At 48.9% G+C, this 24,820-nt stretch overlaps 2 protein-coding genes and 1 long non-coding RNA gene across 4 annotated transcripts in view; 1 reads left to right on the top strand and 2 right to left on the bottom strand.

Moving 5' to 3' along the window:
- The window catches only part of RARA (retinoic acid receptor alpha), a 44,057-nt gene extending 36,562 nt beyond the window's left edge, over positions 1 to 7,495 (bottom strand). Inside the window, exon 1 of the mRNA XM_081805024.1 lies at positions 7,286 to 7,495. The gene's annotated coding sequence lies outside the window, so the exon portion shown is untranslated. The remainder of the gene's footprint in view (positions 1 to 7,285) is intronic.
- LOC115936570 (uncharacterized) lies at positions 6,456 to 24,606 on the top strand. 2 transcript variants are annotated; one of them, XR_014140489.1, is made up of 3 exons: positions 6,456 to 6,805; positions 10,172 to 10,351; positions 11,126 to 11,196. It is a non-coding gene; the product is annotated as an uncharacterized LOC115936570 (long non-coding RNA). The 2 variants fall into 2 exon arrangements; XR_004071986.2 differs by lacking the exon at positions 11,126 to 11,196 and adding an exon at positions 22,389 to 24,606 and having other exon boundaries at positions 6,468 to 6,805.
- On the bottom strand, positions 10,485 to 24,415 carry CDC6 (cell division cycle 6). The gene is made up of 11 exons (XM_031016882.2): positions 24,241 to 24,415; positions 22,542 to 22,823; positions 22,246 to 22,445; positions 21,820 to 21,995; positions 21,306 to 21,412; positions 20,265 to 20,404; positions 19,158 to 19,258; positions 17,946 to 18,010; positions 14,970 to 15,172; positions 14,161 to 14,301; positions 10,485 to 13,636 (listed from the first exon to the last, which is right to left on the bottom strand). Exons 1-11 carry the CDS (start codon positions 24,413 to 24,415, stop codon positions 13,547 to 13,549), a joined length of 1,680 nt encoding a protein of 559 aa, XP_030872742.2. The 3' UTR covers positions 10,485 to 13,546.
- Positions 24,607 to 24,820: the final 214 nt, after the last annotated feature.

The following is a 24,820-nucleotide window of genomic DNA, read 5'->3' on the forward strand; positions in this document are numbered from 1 at the left end:
GTATCCACATTCTTGAGTAGAACGGAACAAGCTCATATAAGATGCATTTGTGCACACACAAGGTCACGGGGCAGAGTGTGGGGCACACTCCTGAACAGACATAGAATAGGCCCATGTGCAGATGAAGGAAGAAATTCATGCACCCACACACCCATTCCCCACAGGGGTCCAGACACTCAAGACACCCATAAGAATAAGCGCACAGCCCACAGGCCTTTGGGGCACCTCCCCCCCTCCCCCGCTCAGGGCACCCAGTCCTGCCTGTCCAGTGTCTAGCCCTACCCAGGCTTGACTCCAGGAAACAGGAGAGGTCCCCAGGTGGGAGGCGAGGAGTCTTCAATCTGCAGCAGCTGAACTCCAGCTGTGCTGGACCCACAGCAGGGTCCCCACCCCCAACCTGCAGGGACCCTCACACAGAAGGGGAGAAAAGTGCAGGAGGCAGCAGGAGGCAAACAGACCGAGAAAAGCCACAGGCCCAGGGGCTCCTCACTCTTTAAGAAAGACACTCCTTGGGGCGCCTGGGTGGCTCAGTCGTTAGGCATCTGCCTTCGGCTCAGGTCATGATCCCCCGGTCCTGGGATCGAGCTCCGCATCGGGCTCCCTGCTCGGCGGGAAGCCTGCTTCTCCCTCTGCCACTCCCCCTGCTTGTGTTCCCTCTCTCGCTGTGTCTCTCTCTGTCGAATAAATAAATAAAAAATCTTTAAAAAAAAAAAAAGAGAAAGAAAGACACTCCTTCTTGGGGCCTGCCCTACTCCTCCCGCACACAGAGGGCGATGGGCTGGGGAAGGAGCCCGAGCCACTGTTTTTCCCAAGACAGGGATCCCTCTCCAAACTAGAGGAAACCCTAGAGAGCGCCCAGCAGCCAAAGGAGATACAAAATAGCCCTGGGACGCCCCCCAGGAAGGCCCACACTTCCAGCAAAACAAGGCCTCCCTCTCACAGCCTCTGAGGAACTCCTAAAGAATAGCACTCCTGGTAGGGTGAGGAGAGGATGGAAAGCAGGACCACCTGGATGCGGGCGGGGTGGGAGATGTCTGCTGGAACCTGCCCAGCCCCTGACTCTTCTTCCCCTCCCTGGCTGCCCTCCAGCCCCCTCATCCCAAGGGGAGCTCCTCCTGCAAGCACACTCCTGCCCCACTCCATCTGATTAACACTGTCCTGAAGGGTCATCTGGGGCAGGGATCCTGCTGCCATTGTGCAGATGAGAAGACTGAGGTGCAGAAAGGAAATTGCCTTGCCCAAGGTCACCAGCTTGCCAGCGGCAGAGCTAAGATTCTGACCCACAGTCCCCTCCTCAACTGCCCCACTCCACTCTGAATCAAACATCTCCACACAGTACCCTGCTGCTTCCTGCGTCCTCCTTCACCCCCTCCATAGAGCACATGGGACAAACACCATCCTTGTGCGAGCGCTGCAGGGTTGTGGGTGGCGCCAGGACATGCCAGAGACAGATCAGAGAAGACACCGGGGGCTACACACATGGCCCCCCTCCAACCCCACCCCAAGCATGGTGCCCACCTGCCCAGCAGGCACGGCCGGGTGACTCAGCTGCATCCGGGGGAGATGCCAGGGCAGTGACTCACCTACCGAGAAGAGCTGAGCCTGGCACCTTGCCAGCCCCAGGACAGAAGTGACTTAGTCACCAAGACTGTAATGCCCAGCAGGCACAGCCCAGGGATTGGGGACAGGGGCAGGCTGCGTCCTCCATGGCTACAGGCGCCCCCTGGCGAAGAACAGGCATCCCAGGGCAAGCCGTGGCTGTGCCCGCCCCTGCCCTCCCCCCCCCATCACGGCCCACCCCCAGCTCACCAGGCCCTGTTCCAGTGCAGACAAGTTTTGTGAGACCCCTAGGCTGCCCTGCCCCCCTGCGGCCTGCCCCCTGCCCATCACTCACCACCCACTCTCCCACCAGCCCCACCTCCTCCTGCCACCCAAGTTGTACCCGGGCTGTGCGGCTCCTTTAACATGTCCTGGCAGCACCTCCTGCCCCCACAGCCCTTCTCCACCCCCAGCGCACACACATGCACTCACACTTCTGCCAGCCCTGCTTCAGCCAGCAGCTGCTGAAGCTGTTGAACAGGAGGGGAATGGGGGGGGGTGCGGGGATTGGGTTACCAGAGGCTGATGGGGTGGGCTGTCACCCAATCCCTCCCCAGCTAGTCCTCCCTGGGCACAATCTCCCTCACCCACCTGCTTCCCCCCACCTCTGGCTGGCAGCCTACTGCCCTTTAAGCCCCTCCACCCCCACTCCACCCAAGCTAGAAAATAAATGTTCAAGAGTATTTGTCATGCTAAGGCCCGCCCAGTCTAGGAGAGAAAGGGAGAACGAGAGGGAGAGAGACAGAGATGGACAGAAAGAGTCATTCCTGCGCTCGGTGCCCCAGCCACAACCCACAACCGCTAGGTGTGTAGATCTCCGTGTACGTGGAGCTGGAAAGGGACTGAGTAACTCGCCAAGTCCCAGGAGAGTGGGGGGGGGGCCCAAGGGGAGTCGACAGGCTGAACAACCTCAATCCATTTGCGCTATTGATTTCTCACACACTGCAGCAGGCCTGATGGAGAGGGGGCATGATAAATCAGCCCCCCAGAGACAGAGAGACTGAGTGGAGGAGGGGGAGGGGCTCCTGTGCCGCAATTTGTGGCCCACCGCGCTGGGCTTGGTGGGGAGGGGGTGCACAACAGAGGACTGGGAGACACTGAGTGGCAGGAGGTGGGGGGGGCATGTTGGGCCCAAGCCTACCTGGAACACCTCCTTCCAGCTGCATCTGCAGCTGATTGGAAGAAAGAAGGTGGAGGACAGAAGCGCCACCTCCGGCTCCATAGGCAGGGCCCTGAACAACTCCAGGGGGCGCCACTCCCAGCATAGTCAGTGTGCAACATGGCCGCCCTGGGGATGAGGCCGAGGCAGGACACTGAATTCTGAGGGACCATAATTCTCCACTGAACTTTCTCCTGAAGTTCAACCAGCCGCCCCTGCCCCCAGGCCTCAGAGGAGACTTCACTTCTGACTTCTGACTGGAAGCCTGTGGTAATCTACCCACTCTTCGGCCTGCTCCCCTCCTTCGTTGGGGGCACTGGCAAACAACCAGAAGGACGTAGGCGAGGCAGGATGGGGGCTCTGGAGAGCCTGCAAAACTACATCCTAGTCCTTGGTCTGTCCTCAACTCTTCCTAGGACTGTGGACAAATCCAGGCCCTCTCTGGGTCTCTAAGATGGAAGAAGACCAGATGCCCCTTCCCTAAGGTGTCTCCAAGCCCAGGCTCATCAGCCTGTGAGCCTGTTGGAAGATGCCCAGCACCTTGATTCACACCAGTGGCCACAGGCCACTGAAACAAACCCCAACACTTGACCTCCTTCCAGCCCAGACACAGGCTCTCTCCACACGGTGGAGATTTATAAACAAACCAAGCTGGGGTTTACCAGAGACCCTGCATAAACAGGCAGAGAGGGAAATAGACCAGTAGGGGAGGGAGGCACAACCAGGTGCCGTGAGGGACCCCGACAGGAGAAAATCGGTGCAAGGGGTCTGGGTTGGGGCCCCAGTGCAGCCCAAGGACTGGTTGAGTGTCCTAGGGCAAGAGACATCCCTCTGTCTAGGCCTGTTTGCCCCTCTGTAACGGGGAGGGATTGTCTAGGCAGTCTCTAAAGCCCCTTCTGGTTCTAAGTCTAGTAGGACAGAGAGCCCTGAGGGGTCCCCAGGATTCCTCCGCCCAGCCTGGCCCATCTACCTGGGTCAGGACCATCTCTGCAAGGCCCTGCCCCAGCCTGACGCGCCTCTCTGCCCGGTCTGCTGCCCCTCTGGCTCTTCCTCACTCCTCTGCCTGCCTGCTCACCCTCACCTTGGCCAGTCCCTCTGCTGCCCCGTGCTTTTCTGCACGTCCCTCCTGCCAGGGGACAGACCAACTAAAAATAGTCCCTGTAGCCTTTCTCGCCCACAGCTGCCCAAAGAGCAGGAAATGAGGGGGGCAGGGAGGCCCGTGTCCTGCTCTCCCCCATAAACTCCCAGCTCCAAACCAAGTCCAGCACTCCAGCCTGGGGCTCCTGCCAACTTGGCCATCCCAGGGGCATCCCACACCCCTTCCCTAGGGGGAGGCCTGCCCATAAGTGCCTACAATCCTAGAGCTGTCCCTGCCCTCCGAGAGGAGGAGAGAGGAGGCAAGCAGTCTAGAGGGAAACCTTCCCAATTTCTGACAAATCAGTGCCAACCACATTGTGGGCACTGAGAGGGCAGGGCCTGGCTCCACTGACTGGTCTTTTAAGGGCAGAGGGAATTGGCATGGGGAAGTTTGTGCTGGTTTCCTTCATCCTGGCCCAGCTGGAGAGAAGACAAAATAGTGCCCTAGCCTCAATGATGCTAATCCCCTGTTCCCCAAAACGTGTGGGTACAGACATAGGGGTTTCAATGGCCACCCCCAGATACCATGGGGAAAAAAAGCTAAAAAGAAGAGCAGAAGATCTTGGCTGTCCATATGTAGAGATGGAAGCCTGGAGGCGAGAACAGGCCATGCCTACCAGGCAGGACATGTGCTGCCCCCAAGCTGAGTTAGAGGCGAGAAGGGAGGAGCCGGGGTGCTGCGCACAGGGGCTGTGGCACCCCACCCCTATCCCACCTGGGATTCTTGACGCCTCCCAGCCCAGGGAGAAGGCCCTCCCCACACAGGAGGAAGGAAACCAGCTTAGGGACTCTCTGGAGGCCTGCAGGGCAGCCCTGCACCAGGAGGCAGGCGGGAAACCCAGGAGTCCTGGCGCCCAGCCCAGAGAGTGAGTGAGAGAAATACCTTGGAGGGGAGGAAATAGCCCACAGTGAGGCAGACACACGGTGCCCCCAGCAGCTCCCAGATGTGACCTGTAAGGGGAAACTGGCCAAAGGGGCTGGATGGGGAAAGTGAACACATTTCCCAACAAGAAGAGAGAAGAAAGTGGGGCCATGGGGACGGGGGAGGGGGCAGGGCAAGCCTGGTTCTCACCCGCTGTCCTCTCCTCCAGGTCACAGTCAGAGATAGCGACATTAAGGCCACCAAAGATCAAAGAGGTCCTGGGGTTTCCCCCTCCCCTAATCTTCATTCCTTGCGTCCTCTGGCACCCCTTCCCCGGGGCCAAGCCAAGCCTGGAGTCCGTGGGCCCAAGGTGGTGCCTGGGAGGCCTGGACAGTGCCAGGGGCAGCCCTCATACCGGTCCTCACACTGGCTTCCCTCCCGCCTGCTCTCAGCCGTCACACAGATCTCAGCTGTCCAATCCGATTAGGGCCCCTGTCCAGTGAGCCGGACAAGGAGGCCACTGGGCAGGGGAGATGGGGACAAGGACGCTGAGCAGGAATGGCAGAAGGAAGGTAGAGACAGGGCTCAGGGGGAGAAGGTGTGGAGCCCCAGACGAAGAAAATCCTGGTGGAGAGATCTGTCCTCTCTGACCACAGGCTCTCTGGCGACAGCTACCACCTGCATTAGGGTAATTCCGCAGCCCTGGGGGCAATGGCCTGCCTGGTTCTGCCATCCCACAGATGGGCAAGGATGGGGGAAGGAAAGCCAAGGCAGAGAGACTGACCTAGATTTAGGAAGAGAATCCCGTCCTAGAAGCCCCACTCTTCCCCCCCCTTGCTATAACTACCATTTGCACTGGTCTGTCTGATACATTGTCTTATGGGGTCTTTATGGAGGTGTCGCTATCAGGCCAGTGGGGCTTGCTACTGATAGCCATTTTTACAAATGAAGAAACTAAGTCAGCTGTCTTCCTGGTGTGGGCCTCACTGAAATAAATTATTTTCCTGTCTCACCAAAATAACAACAACAACAACGAAGAAAGAAAGAAAGAAAAAGAAAGAAAGAAAGAAAGAAAGAAAGAAAGAAAGAAAGAAAGAAAGAAAGAAAGAAAGAAAAAGAAAGAAAGAAAGAAAGACTGAGCCTTCAGTATAAATGCACATACCCACTCACGCTCAGAATCTCTGCTTCCTGGGTCAAGAGCAGAATTAGGTCTGAAGTCGCTCCATTATCCACCCTTTCCTCCAAAACCAACCCTTAGGGGACCTGGGGAGTCATGGAGAGATGCAAAGCACACCCCATACCCCGACAGAGTTACCAGATGGGGACATGCCGCCCACTCCACCAAACAGAGAGCTAGAGGGGTTCCCCAAAAGCATGACCAGTCTTTCCTATCACTCTCTTCCCCAGTCAGCTACGCTCAGAGGCGATACACACATTCACACAGTTACTCAGACAAGTCCTACACCCCTCCTGCAAACCCACTAAACCAGAATGAGATGCCCTAGATCTTCAGAGAGCAGGCTTTGTCAGCCCCCAACTGGAGGGAAAAATCAGCCACTGTAAACAGTAGGTACCGTTCAGCCTTTTCCCAGAGAGCCTGCAGGAGGGCAGAAGCTTCAGGGACACCACCAGGAGCCTGAGGCTCTGAAAGCCAAGGAACCCAGGGAGCTGGCATGGCTGGGTGGCCTCCCGGATCTGGTCCACACCCCCTTCCCCAGCCATCTGGGCTGAGCCTGTTCTGGCCTGGGCACACTCTGGGACCTGTCGCCTTCAATGCACACAGCCACCTTTATCCAAGGCTTATAGATCTTAAAACCACATGGTCCACACCACACACACACACACACACACACACAAACACGGGGGCGGTGGGGGACTTTGCAATAGGTGCTGAGGTCTTGGCAGGGATGGGGGCTCTAAGCTGAAAGAACTTTCCCTAGAGGAACAGGTCGCCAAAAACCACTCACAACCTCCACTGCCCTCCAGCAAAGCCTTTAGCCACCCAAGTGTGAGAGGAGCCTGGAAAGGGGTATTAGATCCCCTACAAGGTGAGTAGGGAGCTGGGGGGCTGCCGAAGTCCCAAGCTCTTGGGGCTGGGAGGCCGGGAGGAAGCCCGAGAGAAATCCCCCAGGGAGGCTCGGGTCCCTCTCCCGCTCGCTCAGCTATCGGCCGGCACTGCCAATTCCACCCGCCGAGGTGAGGTGGGGGAAGGGGCATTAAGCAATACTGCAAAGGAGGGTGCAAGGGCGTGGGGCCTGGGCAGACCTTCCCCCCACTTTCCATTCTTAGCCTGAGATCCGGCAGTGCCTGAGGGGGAGTGCAGGAAGGGCGCTGTGGGGCGCGGGGGCTCCGAGCTCTCAGACACCCCACTGTTCCCAGGCCCCCACCTCCCAGGACCACAGGGAGCGGTGGGGGAGGAGGGATGGGGAAAGCCTGAACTGACGAGAGGGAAACGACCAGATCAGCAGCGGGGAAGCCCGACGGAAGGCGGCCGAGGGGGAATTGGGAAGGGGTGCGCGCGGTCCTACCTGCTCAGGTGCTTGCTGGCAGGGGGGCGATGGGGTTCCCAGGAGAACCGGGGAAGCCCTCTCAGCTCGATTCAGGATTCCCCCCAGCTTCTGGGTTAGGCTGCTGCAAGAGGCACGGGTTCCCGTTGGGTCCTAAAGCCCACTCTCCAAAGACTAGGCTCTCCCCGCCCTCTTCCACCCTCCCTGACTGGGTCAGCGGGTACAGAGCTGACTGATGGGGCAGAAGGAACTCACTGGGAGAAAGCCGGCGGTCTGAGTCATGGGCTGGGGACCGGAACAGTCCTCAGTCTCAAATACACAGCACAGGGATGACTTTAGCCGAGGATAGGATAATATTCAACAGGAGGAAAAAGACATTTCTTCCTGCCTGTCCCCGGCGGATGATTTGGGCTTTGGTGCTGAAGATGGGGGTTAAGATTTCCTTCCTTATCACTTCTGCTAAACCACCTAGGCATTGAGAATTTGGGGATAGAGGCATTCATTTTGGACAGGTGCTCACTCCTATCCTCCCCCTCATAGACATAGCACAGTCTGCAGATCCCTCCTCACTATTCCTAAATACCTAGGAGGCCACCCAGGGGAAGAGGGGGGCGATTCCCCCACCCCCACCCCCAGCAAATTACATGGCAACAGGGCGGTGAGACATGGATGACAGTTGGAGACTTGTATAGTTTCGTACCCTGGCGGGGGTGTGTGGACCTGGGAGTGTGTCGGAAGTGGGCAGACATGCACAAACAGGTGAGAGTGTGAGCAGGTGGAGCTGGGGGACTTTGAGTTACACCCATCACCAGAAAGGGCAATTGTCAATGGAAGAACGAGATGTAGAACCTAGGGGTCCACTAGGGCCCTAGTGCTGCTACCCAGCCCTGAATAGGATCCTGAAACTTTACCAGAATGAATACGGTAAAGAAAGAGAATCTTTTCCCAGGTATCATTTGGGATAAATATAGGGGGCAGAGGGGCCTCTTAGCACAATTAGATCAACTTCAAGGTTACAGACCCAGTTTAGGATAGACGATCTTCTCAGCAGCTCAAAAGGAGGCACTGGGGTTTGGGTCTGGTGAGCCAGGGAAAGATGGATGGGAGGGCTGCAGAGGGCTGGAGTGAGAATATTTTGCAAGGAGAGTTGCACAGATCTCCAGCAGCAGAGCAGGGAAAGTGTCATAGGGTGAAGGGCCAGGGGAAGTCAGGGACTGATTCGAGGGCAGGAAGAAAGCATGGCCTAGAAGGGGAGAGGGCAGCCGTGTTGCATCTACCTCTTTCTCGGTCTTTCAGGAAGAACTGAGGTAAGGAGCCAGATAGGAAGGATGGAGGCCCCAGGGTGGAGTCCATGGGGTGAGCTCAGGTCAAGCCTTTCTCCCTAACGTGCCTCAGTTCCCTCCCAGCTGTTAACCAGGGCTCTTGGTTCTTCCCAGGCAGTTAATGAGTGTTTACAAAAGAACTTGGAGATCCTCAGATCTCAGCTGGGCCGCCACAACAGTTATAAAGCCCAATAAGGCCGAGTGTTATTTGGAGAGGGGAGGAGTAGGGCAACAGGGAAACAGACTACTCTCTTACAAACTAAGGATAAAACCGAACTCAGAGAGGAGCACAAGCCTCAGCTGCCACAGGATATCCTGGTGCCCAGGGATGGAGGTCACACACCCCAGTACCTCCAACCACCACCAAAGGCTGGCCTCCAGCTAACTGCAGGCAGAACCCAGACTAGCAGCTGGTCTTCATTAACTCTAGCTTTTTTTCACCCCCCACAGTGAACCCATGGCTTCTACAGGCCTAGGCTAGAGGGGGCTGCCCTAGCCCGACCTTGCAGCTGACTCGGGGGTGGGGGTGGGGGGCACCGCACCAAAGGCCAAGTCACCAGCTGAAAATAAAGTAGAAGCAAGATTTCCTTTCCCCATCAGGAGCAAGGAGAGAGGAAAGGAAGGAGTGTGGGGATGAGAGGGTGGAGGTGGGGGAATTTAGGGCAAACAGCAGGCAGTGAAGTCAGCTGGATTGAGGCCCAGAAACCCCCACACCCTGGGGCCAAGTCTTACTCCAGCTTTGCTTTCAGCTTGAGTCTTGGCTAGGCCCCAAACTAGGGAAGGCCCTGGCTGCCCCTTTCCGCCTCCCTACCCCCACCCTTATTAAATACACATTTTATCTCTCAGCATCTTCATTATCTTAACTGAAGGAGACAAGCAGTGGATGGCGGCAGCGGAGCGTCGGGAGAGGGGGGCGGTGCCGGGAGCAGGCGCACCCTTGTTATAAAGTGCTGATCTAGCTCTTTCAGGCAGTGTGGGAAACAGAGGAGGGATCAAAGAGAGGGAGGCTGATTCAGAACTCAATTAGAGCTTTTTTAAAAAGGAGCTGGCTCTCTCCTTTCGCCAGTCTTCAGACAGCCTCTACCCAGGCCCCTTGCACCCAATTAGCTTCTACTGCCAGTGCCTTGGGGCTGGGGTTGAAAATCAAGGGAGGCCAGAGGGCACACCTTCTCCCCCTACAGAATGCACTTCTGAGAAGAGGGAGAACTGTGCTGTTTGCAGCTTTACAAGAGAATGTATTAGAGGGTACCTTACATTTTCAGGAGGAACCCCAGATCACAACTTTCCTCAGGAGTTAAAAAGTGGGACACCAAAGGTGTGTTCCTCCCCAATCCCTTTCCAATGAGAGGCACAGCTTCTGGCCAATCTCTAGGGACACTAGGAACCTCCAGACAGGCCCCCATCTTCCCAGCCCACGGGTAGGACTAGGACTATCCCCAAACCCAAGGCTTCCTGGGAGCAACATGGAAGTTGCCTCAAGCAAAATGCCACTACATCAGGAGTGATGGGTACGCATCTGTGAGGCCAATAAACGCTCCACAATGTCAAGACACATCTTGTACAATGGAGCGCCCTTCCTTTACAGGGGCCCACTCCACCTCCGTGCAGAAACACCAGCAACGTGTACCTCCTGAAGAGAACCGGCCCGGAGATGGAGGGAAAAGCAGCGCCTTCCTCGGTTCATTTGTCCAGTCATTCAACAATCGTTTACTGAATACCTACCAGGTCCCGGACACTGTCCTAAGTGCTGGGGACAGACACAAATGTAAGTAACATCTCAAACTTGGCTCTTTCTTTTGGTCTCCGTCGGTAGTCAAGGCAACACCTCTCAATAGATATTTTTGAAAATCCCCAAGATGTATCTCCATCCTCCCTCCCTTCCAGGTCTCATTGGTAGATTTTTTTTTTTAAGATTTTATTTATTTATTTGACAGAGAGAGACAGCGAGAGGGAACACAAGCAGGGGGAGTGGGAGAGGGAGAAGCAGGCTTCCCGCAGAGCAGGGAGCCCGACGCGGGGCTCCATCCCAGGACCCTGGGATCATGACCTGAGCCGAAGGAAACGCTTAACGCTTAACGACTAAGCCACACAGGCACCCCTCATTGGTAGATTTTTTTTTAAGATTATTTATTTATTTGGCAGAGACAGTGAGAGAGGGAACACAAGCAGGGGGAGTGGAAGAGGGAGAAGCAGGCTTCCCACGGAGCAGGGAGCCCGATGCAGGGCTCGATCCCAGGACCCTGGGATCATGACCGAGCGGAAGGCAGACACTTAACGACTGAGCCACCCAGGCGACCCTCATTGGTAGATCTTAAAAGGCACTTAATAAAGGCAGGGAGCAATGGAACGGGTGGGAGGGTGGGTAGCAAATAGAGCTCTGCCAACATTTTTGATCTCTGGGAAGCCTGGACCTCACACACTCTTCCCAGTTAGTTATCTAGCCACAGGCAAGTCTTCACTGAGCCAGAAATGTCAGTGGCAGCTCTGGGGTTGAAACTCACACCAAAATTTTATTGCGTCTATGTTCTTTCCATGGCAGTACCCACTAACATTCTGTGGAAGCTTCATCTGCTTCTTTGAAGAAAAATAAATCAGGATATAGACACACACCCCACCACCTTCAAGAGGAAGAATGTGGGTCAGCATCTTCGCCTCTACTCCATGTGAAACAGGCTACGATCCTGGCAGAAACTAGTAACCACAAGCCCAGCCCATCCTTCTAAAAATCCCACTACCTTCCCATAGCTCTGAGCTTCAGTGAGAAAAGCCAGCAAGAAAAGGACTTTTCTTCCTCTTCTGTCTGCTCCGGGGCTATCTGAATTACCCTTAAGACTTCACTGACAAACATACATCAGCTTTTGCTCCCACAAGGGCAGCGGAAGCCAAGCAGGGACTCTAAGTCTGCTTCACGCATCATTGACAGAACCAACCCTGCTCCAATTGCTGAAGTCTTAAGAGCAGCAATGACCTAGAAATTGACAGTGGGGGGAGAACTGAAGGAAAGGAAACTAACAACCCAGTACAGAGAAAACCCTATTTCCAAATAGCAGGGGAAAGGGGGAGAAAAGAGGTAGAGGGGAAAGAAATTTGGCCCTTTTGAATCTGCAAATGCGATCTTGGCTCCGAGCCACGGAGGATACATAGCAGCCCCACTGCGAGTTAAGCCATGTTCCTGACTCAAGCCCTACAGTTAAGAGGAAGGCGCCAAGCCTCAAACACAACGAGGTGGGGAGGCCACTCCTTTCTGGGCAGGATCTTACTGTGGACACAGAAGAGACAGCAGCTGCCCACAGTGTGGAAACAAACTGTAAAGCAGTCACGTCTCTTAAGGCTGCAGCATCCAATAAAATGTAATTTAAATCAAGCCCCGCATCTGTTCTCAATCCCATTCAGTCTCTGCTTTCCATCAGCCTTCGGACAGTCTTTGCAATTATGCTTGTTAACCCTTGTAGCCCCAGACACTCTCGGGCTCCTAGGTATGGAACTGTGTTTTCCACTCACAAATGACCCTCACAGGGAGTGAGTGCTCTAGTCAAGGTGAGAGGGCGAGAATGACATTCAGATTCAGACTCAGACTCGTCTATGGACTGCTCTGCCACACCCACTGGCGGGTGGTGTTCATTTCAGAGGGCTCTCTCTGTGTGTCCTTCTAGCCCATACCATCTGTTGCGGCCCAGATCACATTGCAAGGATACAGTGGGCAGCATGAATGAAACAGTGGCCAACAGATCATTTGTACAATATCAAGTTCCTAAACTCAAGTCATGTCAGAGAGGCCAAAGAGCTCAGGGAGCAGCACAGACTTGGTCACTGGCTCTCAGACCATTCCTATCGCACATGGTTTGCATTCCAAGCATCTGCTGGAGTTATACAACATAGCCATCTCCCCAAAGGATCAAACTTACGATTTCTCCCCCTTCCCTCAAAACTACCCCAGCCCCGCTGCCTGAATTTTCAAGGCACTCAGTGTTAGAATGGTGCCCTCTGGTGTCCCCGCCGCAAATTACCACTGAATGCCACTGGAAGCCAAACCCAGAAAAGGGGAGACTTGAGTAGCCATATGGATTAATTTATCTAATAAGACTGGAAAAATCTGAGGTTTTAGATGAAAATCCAACCCCAAATGAGGGCATCTGGAAACAAGCGGCTTCATCTGAGGGCACCTAAGACTGTGGGACAGTCTGGGGAGAAATATTCACATTGTTCGCTGAAAGTTGGAGCTCTCTTGAAATGTGCATGCTTAAAAAGACAAAGAATGCAACTAGGAAATAAATATATTCACAATCCGTACAGTTACATTCCTTTCACCACCCCCACAACCTTGGGAGTGCCCAAGAAACTTAATGAGTCTCTAAAATGTCACAGTGTGGAAGTATGTGCGAAGTGAACACAATATACTCCAAAAAGAAAGAAATTCTTTGATCAAAGTGTCTTCAGATCTCCACGTAGACTTGCTTATTTTCCTGGAACATCCTTTTTCATTCTTCTTACTCTAGCCCCAAAGTTCTTTAAAATACACCAATGTTTGAGAGAAACTAAGAGGTAAATATAGGCACATTCCACCATATAAATCCTGTATACTGTAATACAAGCATACTGGTTCGAGACACAAGAGGTGGAGGTAGTGAATATAATTAAAAAGAGTCTACTTGGTGATTTTTAATGCATAAAAATAAGACCCAAAATTATTATTGTGTTAATATTCATCAGTCTATAGATTAAAATTTATCAGTTTCACATTAAAAAAGGTCATATTTAGGAGCACCTGGCTGGCTCAGTCAAAAGAGCATGCAACTTTTGTTCGAGCCCCATGTTGGGTGTAGATTACGTGAGATTAAAAAAAAAAAAAGGTCATATTTGTTTTCAGACCTGAATGGATAAAGTACTAAAATGAAGACTCCAGAGCTCTCAACGCCAGCTGGATACTTTCGGGTAGCATATTAGTATAAAAGAAAATAATTTAAGGCAATCCAGTAGCTAAGATATTTCCAATTAAAGCTTTGTCTTTTAGAGCATGCTCTAATTCCTTCTCTTCAATCTTCAAAGACACCTGGAAAGAAGAGAAAAGGACTTTTCATGGTGGAGAACTCAAAAAAGCCAAGTTTTTATTACATAAACTTCTACCATGTTGAACTTTTGTCCCGAGAGGCAAGCAAGTTAAACACTGCTTTTTCAATGGCCTGCAGAAAATACCTCATTCAGGGCGCCTGGGTGGCTCAGTTGGTTAAGCGACTGCCTTCGGCTCAGGTCATGATCCTGGAGTCCCGGGATCGAGTCCCACATCAGACTCCCTGCTCAGCAGGGAGTCTGCTTCTCCCTCTGACCCTCCTCCCTCTCATGCTCTCTGTCTCTCATTGTCTCTCTCGCAAATAAATAAAGTCTTAAAAAAAAAAAAAATTTAAAAAAAGAAAATACCTCATTCATACCACAGTCCCATCCTCAGAGATCTTAAACTCTACCTAACAAAAACCAAATTGTTTACCTAACTGTGGTCATATTTAAATAGCAAGAAAAGATAAGCTCTCCAGAACAGGACAATTAAGAGCATTGTCACAAAGAAGCAGTTAGTTGTACCTTTGTGAAGCGGGTTTCCTTGTTTTTCTTTAATCCTAAAATGCCCCTGGCCTCCAAGAGCCCTGAAAGTGACAAACACTCTGACTGGTCCACAGCTGCCACCTGCTGTTTGCGACAGACGTTACTATAGGCTTCGTATAACTGGGAGGAACAAGGGAGGACACGAAAGTTGTTTAAAAGTTCTATCTCTTGTCACCTTAGAGTCTTTTTTAAAAATGTGAATTTGCATTTGTAAAAGTTATCTGAATACCACAGTTTTCCCTCTTTTCAATAAAATCCTCGAACGGGCATTCTGTAGATATTGCCAAAACCTCTACTGTAAGGCAGAAGAGGAGCTTTATATATTTCTTAGGGAGAGATAGAAAAGAAGGGGAGGAGATGAATGGGAAATTCTCAACCACAACCTAAGGGAAATAAAATCATTTGCCTTTTATATGGGACCAGTATTTATTCTTACTGTTAAAAACCCACTTTTAGGGGCGCCTAGGTGGCTCAGTCGTTAAGCGTCTGCCTTTGGCTCAGGTCGTGATCCCAGGGTCCTGGGATCGAGCCCCGCGTCCTCGGGCTCCCTGCTCAGCGGGAAGCCTGCTTCTCCCTCTCCCGCTCCCCCTGTTTGTGCTCCCTCTCTTGCTGTCTCTCTCTCTCTCTGTCAAATAAGTAAATAAAATCTTTAAATAAATAAATAAAAATAAAAACCCACTTTTAATTCCTATCAGCTGGAGCATAATAACAGGCCCTTTGGACAATATCTGCTCTGCAAAGCAGTCTCATCTCCACCCCAGTTCCATCTGCTGAGATTCTCAACTCACCTTCCCCAGAGTGACCTCTTTGATTTTTAGCTGCCGGGTCAAGAGCAGCAAAGAGCAGACCAAGATCTTCTGCTGAAGAGGGAAGGAATCTTGTGCTCCTTCTTTGCTCAAAGTCATTCTGTTACCATCAACTTCTGAGATGACTTGGGATATGTGAATAAGACCAACCCGCTTGGGAACCAGTGACTCAGAGGGTGATTTGCCTAAAAAGTAAATAAATCAGGCTTCATTAGATTTTTAAAATATTGTGTATATTGAGACAGAGGATACTAAGTTTTAGCTGAAGGAAATTCAAGAGCAGTCATGTGGTGGCAAAGCAGGTTCCAACTCTGTAACTAGAAGCCAAAGGATGAGAGACGGTGCTACCTTCAGAAAGATGATGACTTGGAAAATAGGGTTATCCTTTTTCTGAGCAGAATGGTAGGCTATTAGGTCATGTAGAATGCAATTTAATGTCAGACAGACAAAATCCACCTCATGAAAGAATAAGGACTAGACAGAGGACTACTGTATTCTGCCTTGGAAATTCTCAGTATCCTGAAGATGAAAAAGTATAGAACCGTGAAGCAAAGATGATTGTGCCTGCTAATTAAGAAAGGAAAAAAAGTTGTAAGAATTACCTAATACTTTCAAATGAGTGGCTAAATGTGGACAGTAAAGTGAATCCTACTTAAGTCCTCTAGATAGCTTCCCCAAATGACCCTTGAGTAGGTTCACTTGCCTAAGACGATCCACAATAGAGCAACACTTGAGAAAATGTCATTGGATATTTTAGCAGATAGCACCATCTCAGAGGCCGGAGGTTGGGGAACTGCCAACAAGATGCCTAGGACTGTGGCCTCATTGTTTTTTTTTTGTTTTTTATTAAAAGATTTATTTATTTATTTATTTATTTATTTATTTATTTATTTGAGAGAGAATGAGAGACAGAGAGCATGAGAGGGAGGAGGGTCAGAGGGAGAAGCAGACTCCCTGCCGAGCAGGGAGCCCGATGCGGGACTCGATCCCGGGACTCCAGGATCATGACCTGAGCCGAAGGCAGTCGCTTAACCAACTGAGCCACCCAGGCGCCCTGTGGCCTCATTGTTTGGAGATGCATGAATTGCAAGACAGAGGAGGGATTTGCTCTGTAACAACCTTTGCCTAAATTACTTCCTTAGACCATGTGCAGTTGCCCCAAAGCAATCTGCTTCTATTTTATGACCATAACCGGGATGCTGCAAAGAACTAACGGTAGCGGGAAAACTAGACATCACTGATCAAGTAGCAGAATCTTAAAGTTGGAAGGAATCTGGAGTTCTCTTCTTGCTCCCTACCCAAAACAATCCCAACTAGTGATCATCTATCCAGCTTTTGTTTGAACATCTTCAAAGCTAATGAACCCACCTATGTGTTACAGAAGCCCAGTTAGTGCTATTTATTAGAAAGTGCCATCCTGGGGTGCCTGGGGGGCTCAGTCAGTTAAGCGTTGACTCTTGATTTTGGCTCAGGGTCGTGAGATCAAGCCCCGCAGTGTGGAGCCTGCTTAAGCTTCTCTCTCTCTCTCTCTCTTCCTCTGCCCCTCCCCACTTGAGGACTCCCTCTCTCCCCTTCTCTTAAAAAAAAAAAAGTGCCTTCTTATATTTAATTGAAGTCAGCCTCCATATAGCTTTCCAGAACCATCAAAAACTAATCACACATACCAGAGGTCAAAAGACAGGAATTAGGTTAGTCTAATAACTTATGCCAGAAACTTACAAACTCCTTTAGCTATGTGTGCCAGTGGTGCTCACAGGGACAATGACAAGCCTAAATGTCGTTGGTAGGAGAAAAAGGAATAATCTGAAAAGTTAAAGAGAAACCAGTATCTAATCTATGCATTGGTATATATTACCTACTGTCGGCCTAAGCAGTTTGGCTACTTCTGAAATATTTTTACATGATTTTTTTTTTAGATTTTTTTAATTTATTCGACAGAGAGAGACACAGCGAGAGAAGGAACACAAGCAGGGGGAGAGGGAGAAGCAGGCTCCCCGCTGAGCAGGGAACCCGATGCAAGATTCGATCCCAGGACCCTGGGATCATGACCTGAGCCGAAGGCAGACGCTTAATGACTGAGCCACCCAGGTGCCCCTTCTTCTGAAATATTTTTATTAATTTTCTTTCAACAAATTGATGAGAGAGAGAGAGAGAGAAAGAAAGAAAGATAGGAAGGGAGGGAGGGAGGGGGAGAAAGAGAAAGACAGACAGAAAGACAGAGAAAGAAAAGAAAGAAAGAAAGAAAGAAAGAAAGAAAGAAAGAAAGAAAGAAAGAAAGAAACTGTTTTCTGTGGAACTGTAGTGCTAGAAACAATTTTGATAATCTCAACCAGTGCAGGAGTGAAAGAGGAAAGAAACAATCAAATCAGACTGTTCTGTTTCTAAAGATTAACACTGGATATTAAATACTGACAAGATATGTAGTTCATGGCCATTTTACATCTGCCATGACTAAGAGAACAAGGCTAACGGAAAGGAAAATAATTTTGTCCTTTTTCTAACAGCCTACTATAGCAATATCATCTTTGTACCTCCACCCTCCTAGACTTGTCTAAAGGCTTGAGATACCCCAAGTTGAACTGGATTCTTTCACTGTCTGACTCTTACTTAACTTTCCTCTCACCTATATCAAGACCTAAAGTTAACTCAACAGAAGAACGCAGAGAGAAGCTGATCAAGCCTTACCATCCACAATTTTCATTTCTAGAGCTTAGAAAGAAAACTTACTATGATCCAGCCTTTTATGTAACACCCTGGGGAACTTGTTTCCAGCAATGCATGGACTATAGCACAGACAGGCCAGATTGAAGTAAAGTAGATGAAATGGACAAAAAACACAGACATACAGGAAAGGGTAAGTATGGATTTAACTATGTTCATTTCATCTTTCTACCTCTTTCCCCAGAAAAGTTAAGCTTCCAATTATAAAGGAAGACGGGAAAGAGATAAACTACTTACATTCAGACAGCGGTTTGAGGACAGTCTGGCTTTTGACATCCGACTCTACAATTTCAATAGCTCTCCTATAAAAAAAAATTTCTAAAATTAATTTAGGCTGAGCCAAACCAAACACCACACCAAACCACCAAGCTCAAAAACAGACACATGTTTTATAATTTTAAACCCCCCAAACAAAACTGGGTTATGTCTCAGCTAAAGGGGATTAAGTTAGCTTGAAATAATTCATGGACCAGGGAATCTGAGAAACTTTCAACACGATATGGTTTCCTCTTATAGATGCCAAGTAGGTCATCATACATTAAGCCAATAATAACATTTTGAAGGAGGAAAAAATGTCATGGATAGCAGAGAGGCTATGTGGGCGGGTGACTGCCTACAGAGACCCAGTACCACCCATACACATTGGACCTAAAAGGGGAGTCCTCAGTTCTATATACATATGCTATGTGTAGGCTAAACCACACCAGCCTACATGACTATTGCTCATAGCTGCAGTCTTTACTCAAGTAGTTTGCTGACTAGGGGAAACTTTCAAATCCAGGATCATGCCATCTAGCAATAGGAAGAGCTTACTCTCCCACTGCTGTCTCCAAAGCACTTTGCCCACAGGAAGCCATAAGCCAGACCTGGATCTTTTGCATGGCAGTAGGGGGAGGTTGGACCAGTGGGCCAGCACAGCAAGTATCATTTTAATGGACCCAGTGTCCCTACTGGGAAGGAAGAAATTTCATCCGTCAGCACAGAGGCTTTCCCCAGCAGGAGGGGCAGAGGATGGGAAGGGAGAGAGAGGTCTGGAGTACAAGTGTGGGAGACCACCAACCGGAGGAAGGGGTGCTCACAAAAGCAAAGGAAGGAAAAAAAGTCTAAAGGCAAAGATGGTTCAGGTCCATAAATAAACCTGCTTGAGACCAGCTAATGGAAAAGTAAACTGGAGTCTTTTTTAATACAAATGTAATTAACCAATCTATAATCACCACAGGGAGTGCCAGCAACATCTCATTTGTTTCTCCCTCTGTAGGTAATGGACTGATAATGTTTCAGACATTAACACGGTGGAAATGCAGAGCTCCCCACTGAGAAACAAGTCCCCCTTTCCGAGTGTAAAAAGTGGCAGAATACAGCCTCTTAAGCCATATTCACTTGAGTTACACGAGACAATTAACAGCATTTCTTTTTTTAATAAAAGCAGCCAACAGTGCCATAACTCACCTGCAAACATCTAGCGCTTTTCGAACATCTCCTGAAAGAGCAGAGACTTTTCGGGCACAGAACTGAATTGCAGCATTGTCCAGAACCTGAGCTCTAGATACCTTTGGACAAGACAAAGGAGATGACAGCATGAACTATAAGATTCTCCCTCTCTGTAATTTAGGTCCCAGACATAAATATTTTCACATTAAGTTTAAATTTGACTGGCCTCCCCTTAGGGTCTAAGAGATGCCTTTTCTGTTCATAAATAAATGGAAATTTCACACAATTAGACATTTTGTAGGCATGTGGTAGAGGCTCATGAGTAGTGGAAAAAAAGGAAACCAGAAATCAGCAAAACTAAACTAAACTAAAATTTCTTTGGTCATTTTCAAAAGAAAGTTTTTTCGCAGGCCCTATTGTTACAGGCCATTATAATAGTATTGAGGGGTGCCTGGCCTGTGCAGTCGGAAGACTGTGCGACTCTTGATCTTGGGGTTGTGAGCTTAAGCCCCACATTGGGTGTAGAGATTACTAAAAATAAACTTAAAAAAAAAAAAAGAAAAAAGAACCTGAGATGGTGACCTGAGCCAAAATCAAGAGTCAGAGGCTTAACCGACTGAGCCACCCAGATGCCACCCCTCCCCTTTTAAAAGTAGGCTCTCTGCCCATCGTGGAGCCCACTGTGGGGCTTGAACTCACAACTCTGAGATCAAGACCTGAGCTGAAATCGAGTGGGGTGCTTAAGTGACTGAGCCACCCAGGTGCCCCTCCTCTCTTGTTTTTATTCCAACACTGAGGCATCCAATAAATGGAGCCTTGGGTGGAAATTCATATAAAAATGTTCTCACGATGGCCCATAAGAACTCCCTGCTGAGGAAAGCAATCTAAGCAAAAAAAAAAAAAAATTTTTTTTAAAGTAGGCTCTATGCCCAGTGTGGAGCCCAAAGTGGTGCATGAACTCACAACCCTAAAATTGAGACCTGAGCTGAGAGCAAGAGTCAGATGCTCAATTGACTGAGCCACCCAGGCACCTCTCTACGCAAAAATATTTTAGAAGGACTGTTAGGTTTCCCCACCAGAGGTGATCCAAGGGACACATAATGTGGTACAATGGGTGGCACTTACCAGATCAAGCCGATCCTGCAAGATAGTGGCTATCTGATTTTTGGTATAAGGTGGGAAGTTCAACAGCCGAGGCTTACATTTTTCTCTAGCTTGAAGCCTCGGCAGAATTCTGTCCGTGAGATCCAGGGTATTGGCAATACCTGAGGAGGAGATAAATACTACCAATCATCACAGTCAAATCATCTCAGAAGAAAACTAAACCCTCTGAAAGCTTAATACAATTTCCAGTTATAATCCAGCATTCTAACTGTTGCTTCCTACTCGCCACCCCACCCCCACCCCCACATTTATTAGGTAAGATATACATAGCCATTTTAGAATGCTCTTTTTTTTGTTTAATTTTTTTTTTTTAAGATTTTATTTATTTATTTGACAGAGAGAGACACAGCGAGAGAGGGAACACAAGCAGGGGGAGTGGGAGAGGGAGAAGCAGGCTTCCTGCTGAGCAGGGAGCCCGATGCGGGGCTTGATCCCAGGACTCTGGGATCACGACCTGAGCTGAAGGCAGATGCTTAACGACTGAGCCACCCAGGCGCCCCTAGAATGCTCTTTTCAAGTTAGGTTTAGAATTGTTCACTGATAAGCAGGATCAGATACTCCAAAAATCAACTGTCTCTGAAATGAAGTATTATGTCATTTCTATTCAGACTTAACAAAATTGATTTTAGATTAAAACTACTATTACTTTATAGTAATTTGTTCATTTTGATAAAAAAGCAGAGGGGCGCCTGGGTGGCTCAGTCCTTAAGCGTCTGCCTTCGGCTCAGCTCATGATCCCAGGATCCTGGGATCGAGCCCCGCATCGGGCTCCCTGCTCCGCGGGAAGCCTGCTTCTCCCTCTCCCGCTCCCCCTGCTTGTGTTCCCTCTCTTGCTGTGTCTCTCTCAGTCAAATAAATAAATAAAATCTTAAAAATAAATAAAATAAAAATAAAAAAGCAGAAAGCTGGCTTAAGATAAAATAGGTGATAAGTAAGATGAACAGATGATTAAAAAAAGAATTCCTTAGACCCATCCTGTAACATTAGCAACTGAGCACTAACCAATCAGCACTAATCGAGAATTGCTTAGCCATGGCCATTCGAACAGTGTGTACAATACATCCTGCCCTTTGCTGTCCAACTGATCCACCTCGTCCAGCACCAACACACTACGTAGAAAGAGAAACAATTAGTATCCATGTTCACCTTCTTAACTTTCCCATCTGTTAGATCAGGGCTGACTGCAGCTCACATTCCTACAGCTGACACCAGTTTCAAGGTCATAATCTGTCCTCTCTCCAGTCACTGTCACACTGATACCCCTACCATCACACAAAAGTAACATACAGGTTTTTCAAGTAATTAGTTTAAGAACATTTTTTCCAATTTAAAATTAGAAGGTGTATTTTTCCTCTCTTCTTTCCCTTTAAGCATATGTAACTATCTCTTGTACAGCAAATATAGGAAATGTTCTTTTCTTGTACAAACTGATAAATTCAAGAGACTAGAATGTGAGTTTGTGGGCAGCAGACCTTGCAGATTTTCATGGAACAACATGCAGCAGAGCTGTACTTACATCATGGGGCCCTTCTCTGCAGTCATATGGTTTTCCAGTTTCTTCATCATGTCCTTCCCAGCTCGCCTGCATACTTCTTCCTGACAAATCTCCTGAGCAATAGCTGGGAATACAGCCTGGGCACTCCTCAAGGACATGCAATTCAGCATGATAGTTTTAAAGCCTTTCAGTTCCTTCTAGAAAAATGCAAATATGAGAGATATTTTGCCCTCAGATAAGGATTTGATGGAACCTGAAGTGTCTTTGGGGAGTTAACAGCATATAAGAGAATAAACTCTACTTTCATTTGGGGAGGTTTAGACAATGAAACTAAAAACATCTTATTTGAGGGGAGACTTCAATCCCCTAAGCGCGTCTACCTTTCTTAACCCTTAATAACCAAGTGTCATTTTAGCAAGAGCATCATATTTCAGACTCTTAGGGTACCTTGAGGTCTTGCAGAATTCGGCTTAAGCAGGCAGTTTTTCCAGTTCCAGGAGCACCAGAAAGGTAAAGACTTCCAGCTTTTTTCCCACAGATGTGCTCCCTCAGGAAATTCCTGATGACATTCATCTCCTTTTCCCTGGCAGGCAGCCGATCCGGGACAGCTGTATTCAGGACCAGCTTTGCTTGCTGGTAGCAAGTGCCTGTGTCAGATGTGAAAGGACAATTAGATACAACAGAGATGACTGAGAAGATCCACTGGGTTTCATTTGGAGTCAACAGCCTTGTTTTCAACGAACCTTCTTGCTTGAACAGTCTCACACATGCAGATTCTTTCTCCACTGGACATCTCTGCTCAGAATCTGTTGTTATCTCTTGACCTTTTCGAACTGAGGAATGGATTTTGTTTTGGTGAGCTCTGGCTTGTTCTCTTTTGCTAGGAGACTTAATTGTCAGCTGATTGTCAAATACCAATCTGCGCCCCTTAGGTGAACGTGAGCAAGGGGGGCCATTCTCTTTCTTGCCTTGCTTTGGTGGAGAACAGGGTGGTAAACGGGGAGTGTTACACAGATTGTCATCACCTGAAATATATTAAAATCAAAACATGGTCATTCGTAGTAGTGGACAGTGAAAGGACTTGCAAAGATCTCTGCTTTTCCCAGAAAGAGGCAAATTTCTTTCTTTCTTTTTTTTTTTTTAAGATTTTATTTATTTATTTGAGAGAGAGAACATAAGCAGGGGGGAGAGACAGAGGAAGAGGGAGAAGCAGGCTCCCAGCTGAGCAGGAAGCCCCACGTGGGGCTTGATCCCAGGACCCCAAGATAATGACCAGAGCCGAAGACAGACTCTTAAGCGACTGAGCCACCCAGGTCCCCCAAGAGGCAAATCTCTATAGTCAAAACCACCAAAATAGAATGCCTCTCTTCAAGAAGCAAATATTGGTCACCAGATGGCACCACTGAATCTTACAACTATTTGGTAGAGAGCAAAGGGGTTTAAGTGAGATGAAAATGCTAAGATTGTTCTAAAACCCTGTTTCTCAATCTTGGCACCATTGTAATCTTGGACCAAATAATTCTTGTTGGAGGCTGTCCTGTGCATTGTAAAATGTTCAGCAGGATCCCTGGCCTTTATCCACTATGCCAGTAGCACTCCCTCAGTTGTGACAACCAAAAATGTCTTCAGATACTGCCACATCACCCTTCATTAAAAACAAATGATCTGGGCGCCTGGGTGGCTCAGTTAGTTAAGTGCCTGCCTTCAGCTCAGGTCATGATCCCAGGGTCCTGGGACTGAGTCCCCATTGGGCTCCCTGCTCAGCAGGGAGTCTGCTTCTCCCTCTGCCCCTCACCCCTGCTTGTGCTTGTTCTCTCTAACAATAAATAAATAAAATCTTTAAAAACAAATGATCTAGGGCGCCTGGGTGGCTCAGTTGGTTAAGCGACTGTCTTCGGCTCAGGTCATGATCCTGGAGTCCCTGGATCGAGTCCCGCATCGGGCTCCCTGCTCGGCAGGGAGTCTGCTTCTCCCTCTGGCCCTCCCGACCCTCCCCCCTCTCATGCTCTCTCTCTCTCAGTCTCTCTCTCAAATAAATAAATAAAATCTTTAAAAAAAAAAAAAAAAGATCTAGAACAAAAAACCAGTGTTCTAAAACAAGAATATCACCTGCTTCTCTTAATTTCACCACTGAGGTGAAAGCTTCAAAATACTAGGTAGCTAACTGCAAAGTCACTTACAATACTGACAGAACTAAGTTCAAAATTAAGGAATTGAACACCAGAACTGTGAAGCAGTTCAGAAAATGATCTCAACAAGAGGCTTAACTCTGAAGTTCAGTAAATGAACACAGCAATCATTCTGAAAATAACCAAAGTGAACAAAGTGGTCTTAACCGAACTTAGGAAGCTGCTTCAAAGGACTAGGCATCTTATTATTGAGAAAAGAGAGGTCAACAGCTACCAGCCCAAAAGTTGTACTTATATTCAATGGATAGCTTACCCAGACGTTTTCTGGGGCTGAGAGGCAGAATTTTTACATTAGAACGGTGGGTGGCCTGGACATAGGTCAGTTCTAGTTTGGTATCACCAGAGTTTTTAGCTTTGTCCAATGTCCGAGACAGCTTCTTTTTTGGAAAACTGATTGTAGCCTGTGACTGGGATCGGGTTTGAGGCATGACGGCAACACGGCTGGGTACAAAAAAAAGAACAGGACAGCCAGTCAATAGCTAAGAATGAAGGAAAAATAGCTAACATGGAATTTATACCAATGATCAACATTTCATAAGTAAATTATAACAATATTTTAGCATTCAGTTCTGCTTCACAGCCAAATCTGAGCAATAATAAACACTTATTGTCTACCTACTATGTGAAAGACTATTGTTATAAGCATTTTACTTTTATTTTATTCTTTTTTTTTTTTTAAGGAATCTCTACACCCTACGTGGGGCTCGAACTCACGACCCCCCACCCCCACCCCAGATCATGAGTGGCACGCTCTACCGACTGAGCCAGCCCCGGCGCCCCTTAGGCACTCATTCATTTAAGTTTTACAACTACCCTAGAGGTCAGCACTCTTA

This window comes from Leptonychotes weddellii, chromosome 15 (genome assembly GCF_054177405.1).
Source record: "Leptonychotes weddellii isolate Sample4059 chromosome 15, ASM5417740v2, whole genome shotgun sequence".
Taxonomy (NCBI): Eukaryota; Metazoa; Chordata; class Mammalia; order Carnivora; family Phocidae; genus Leptonychotes; species Leptonychotes weddellii.

Bases quoted from the DNA above. Each gene is read 5' to 3' on its own strand.
- CDC6 (XM_031016882.2), bottom strand. From the start codon at position 24,415: ATGCCTCAAACCCGATCCCAGTCACAGGCTACAATCAGTTTTCCAAAA. The intron at 20,405-21,305 runs GTTAGTGCTCAG...TCTCCTCCTCAG, and splicing joins TTCTCGATTAGTGCTGATTG to GTATTGCCAATACCCTGGAT. The intron at 15,173-17,945 runs GTAAGTAGTTTA...TTTACTTTTTAG, and splicing joins CCTCAAACCGCTGTCTGAAT to GCAAATCACCCTCTGAGTCA.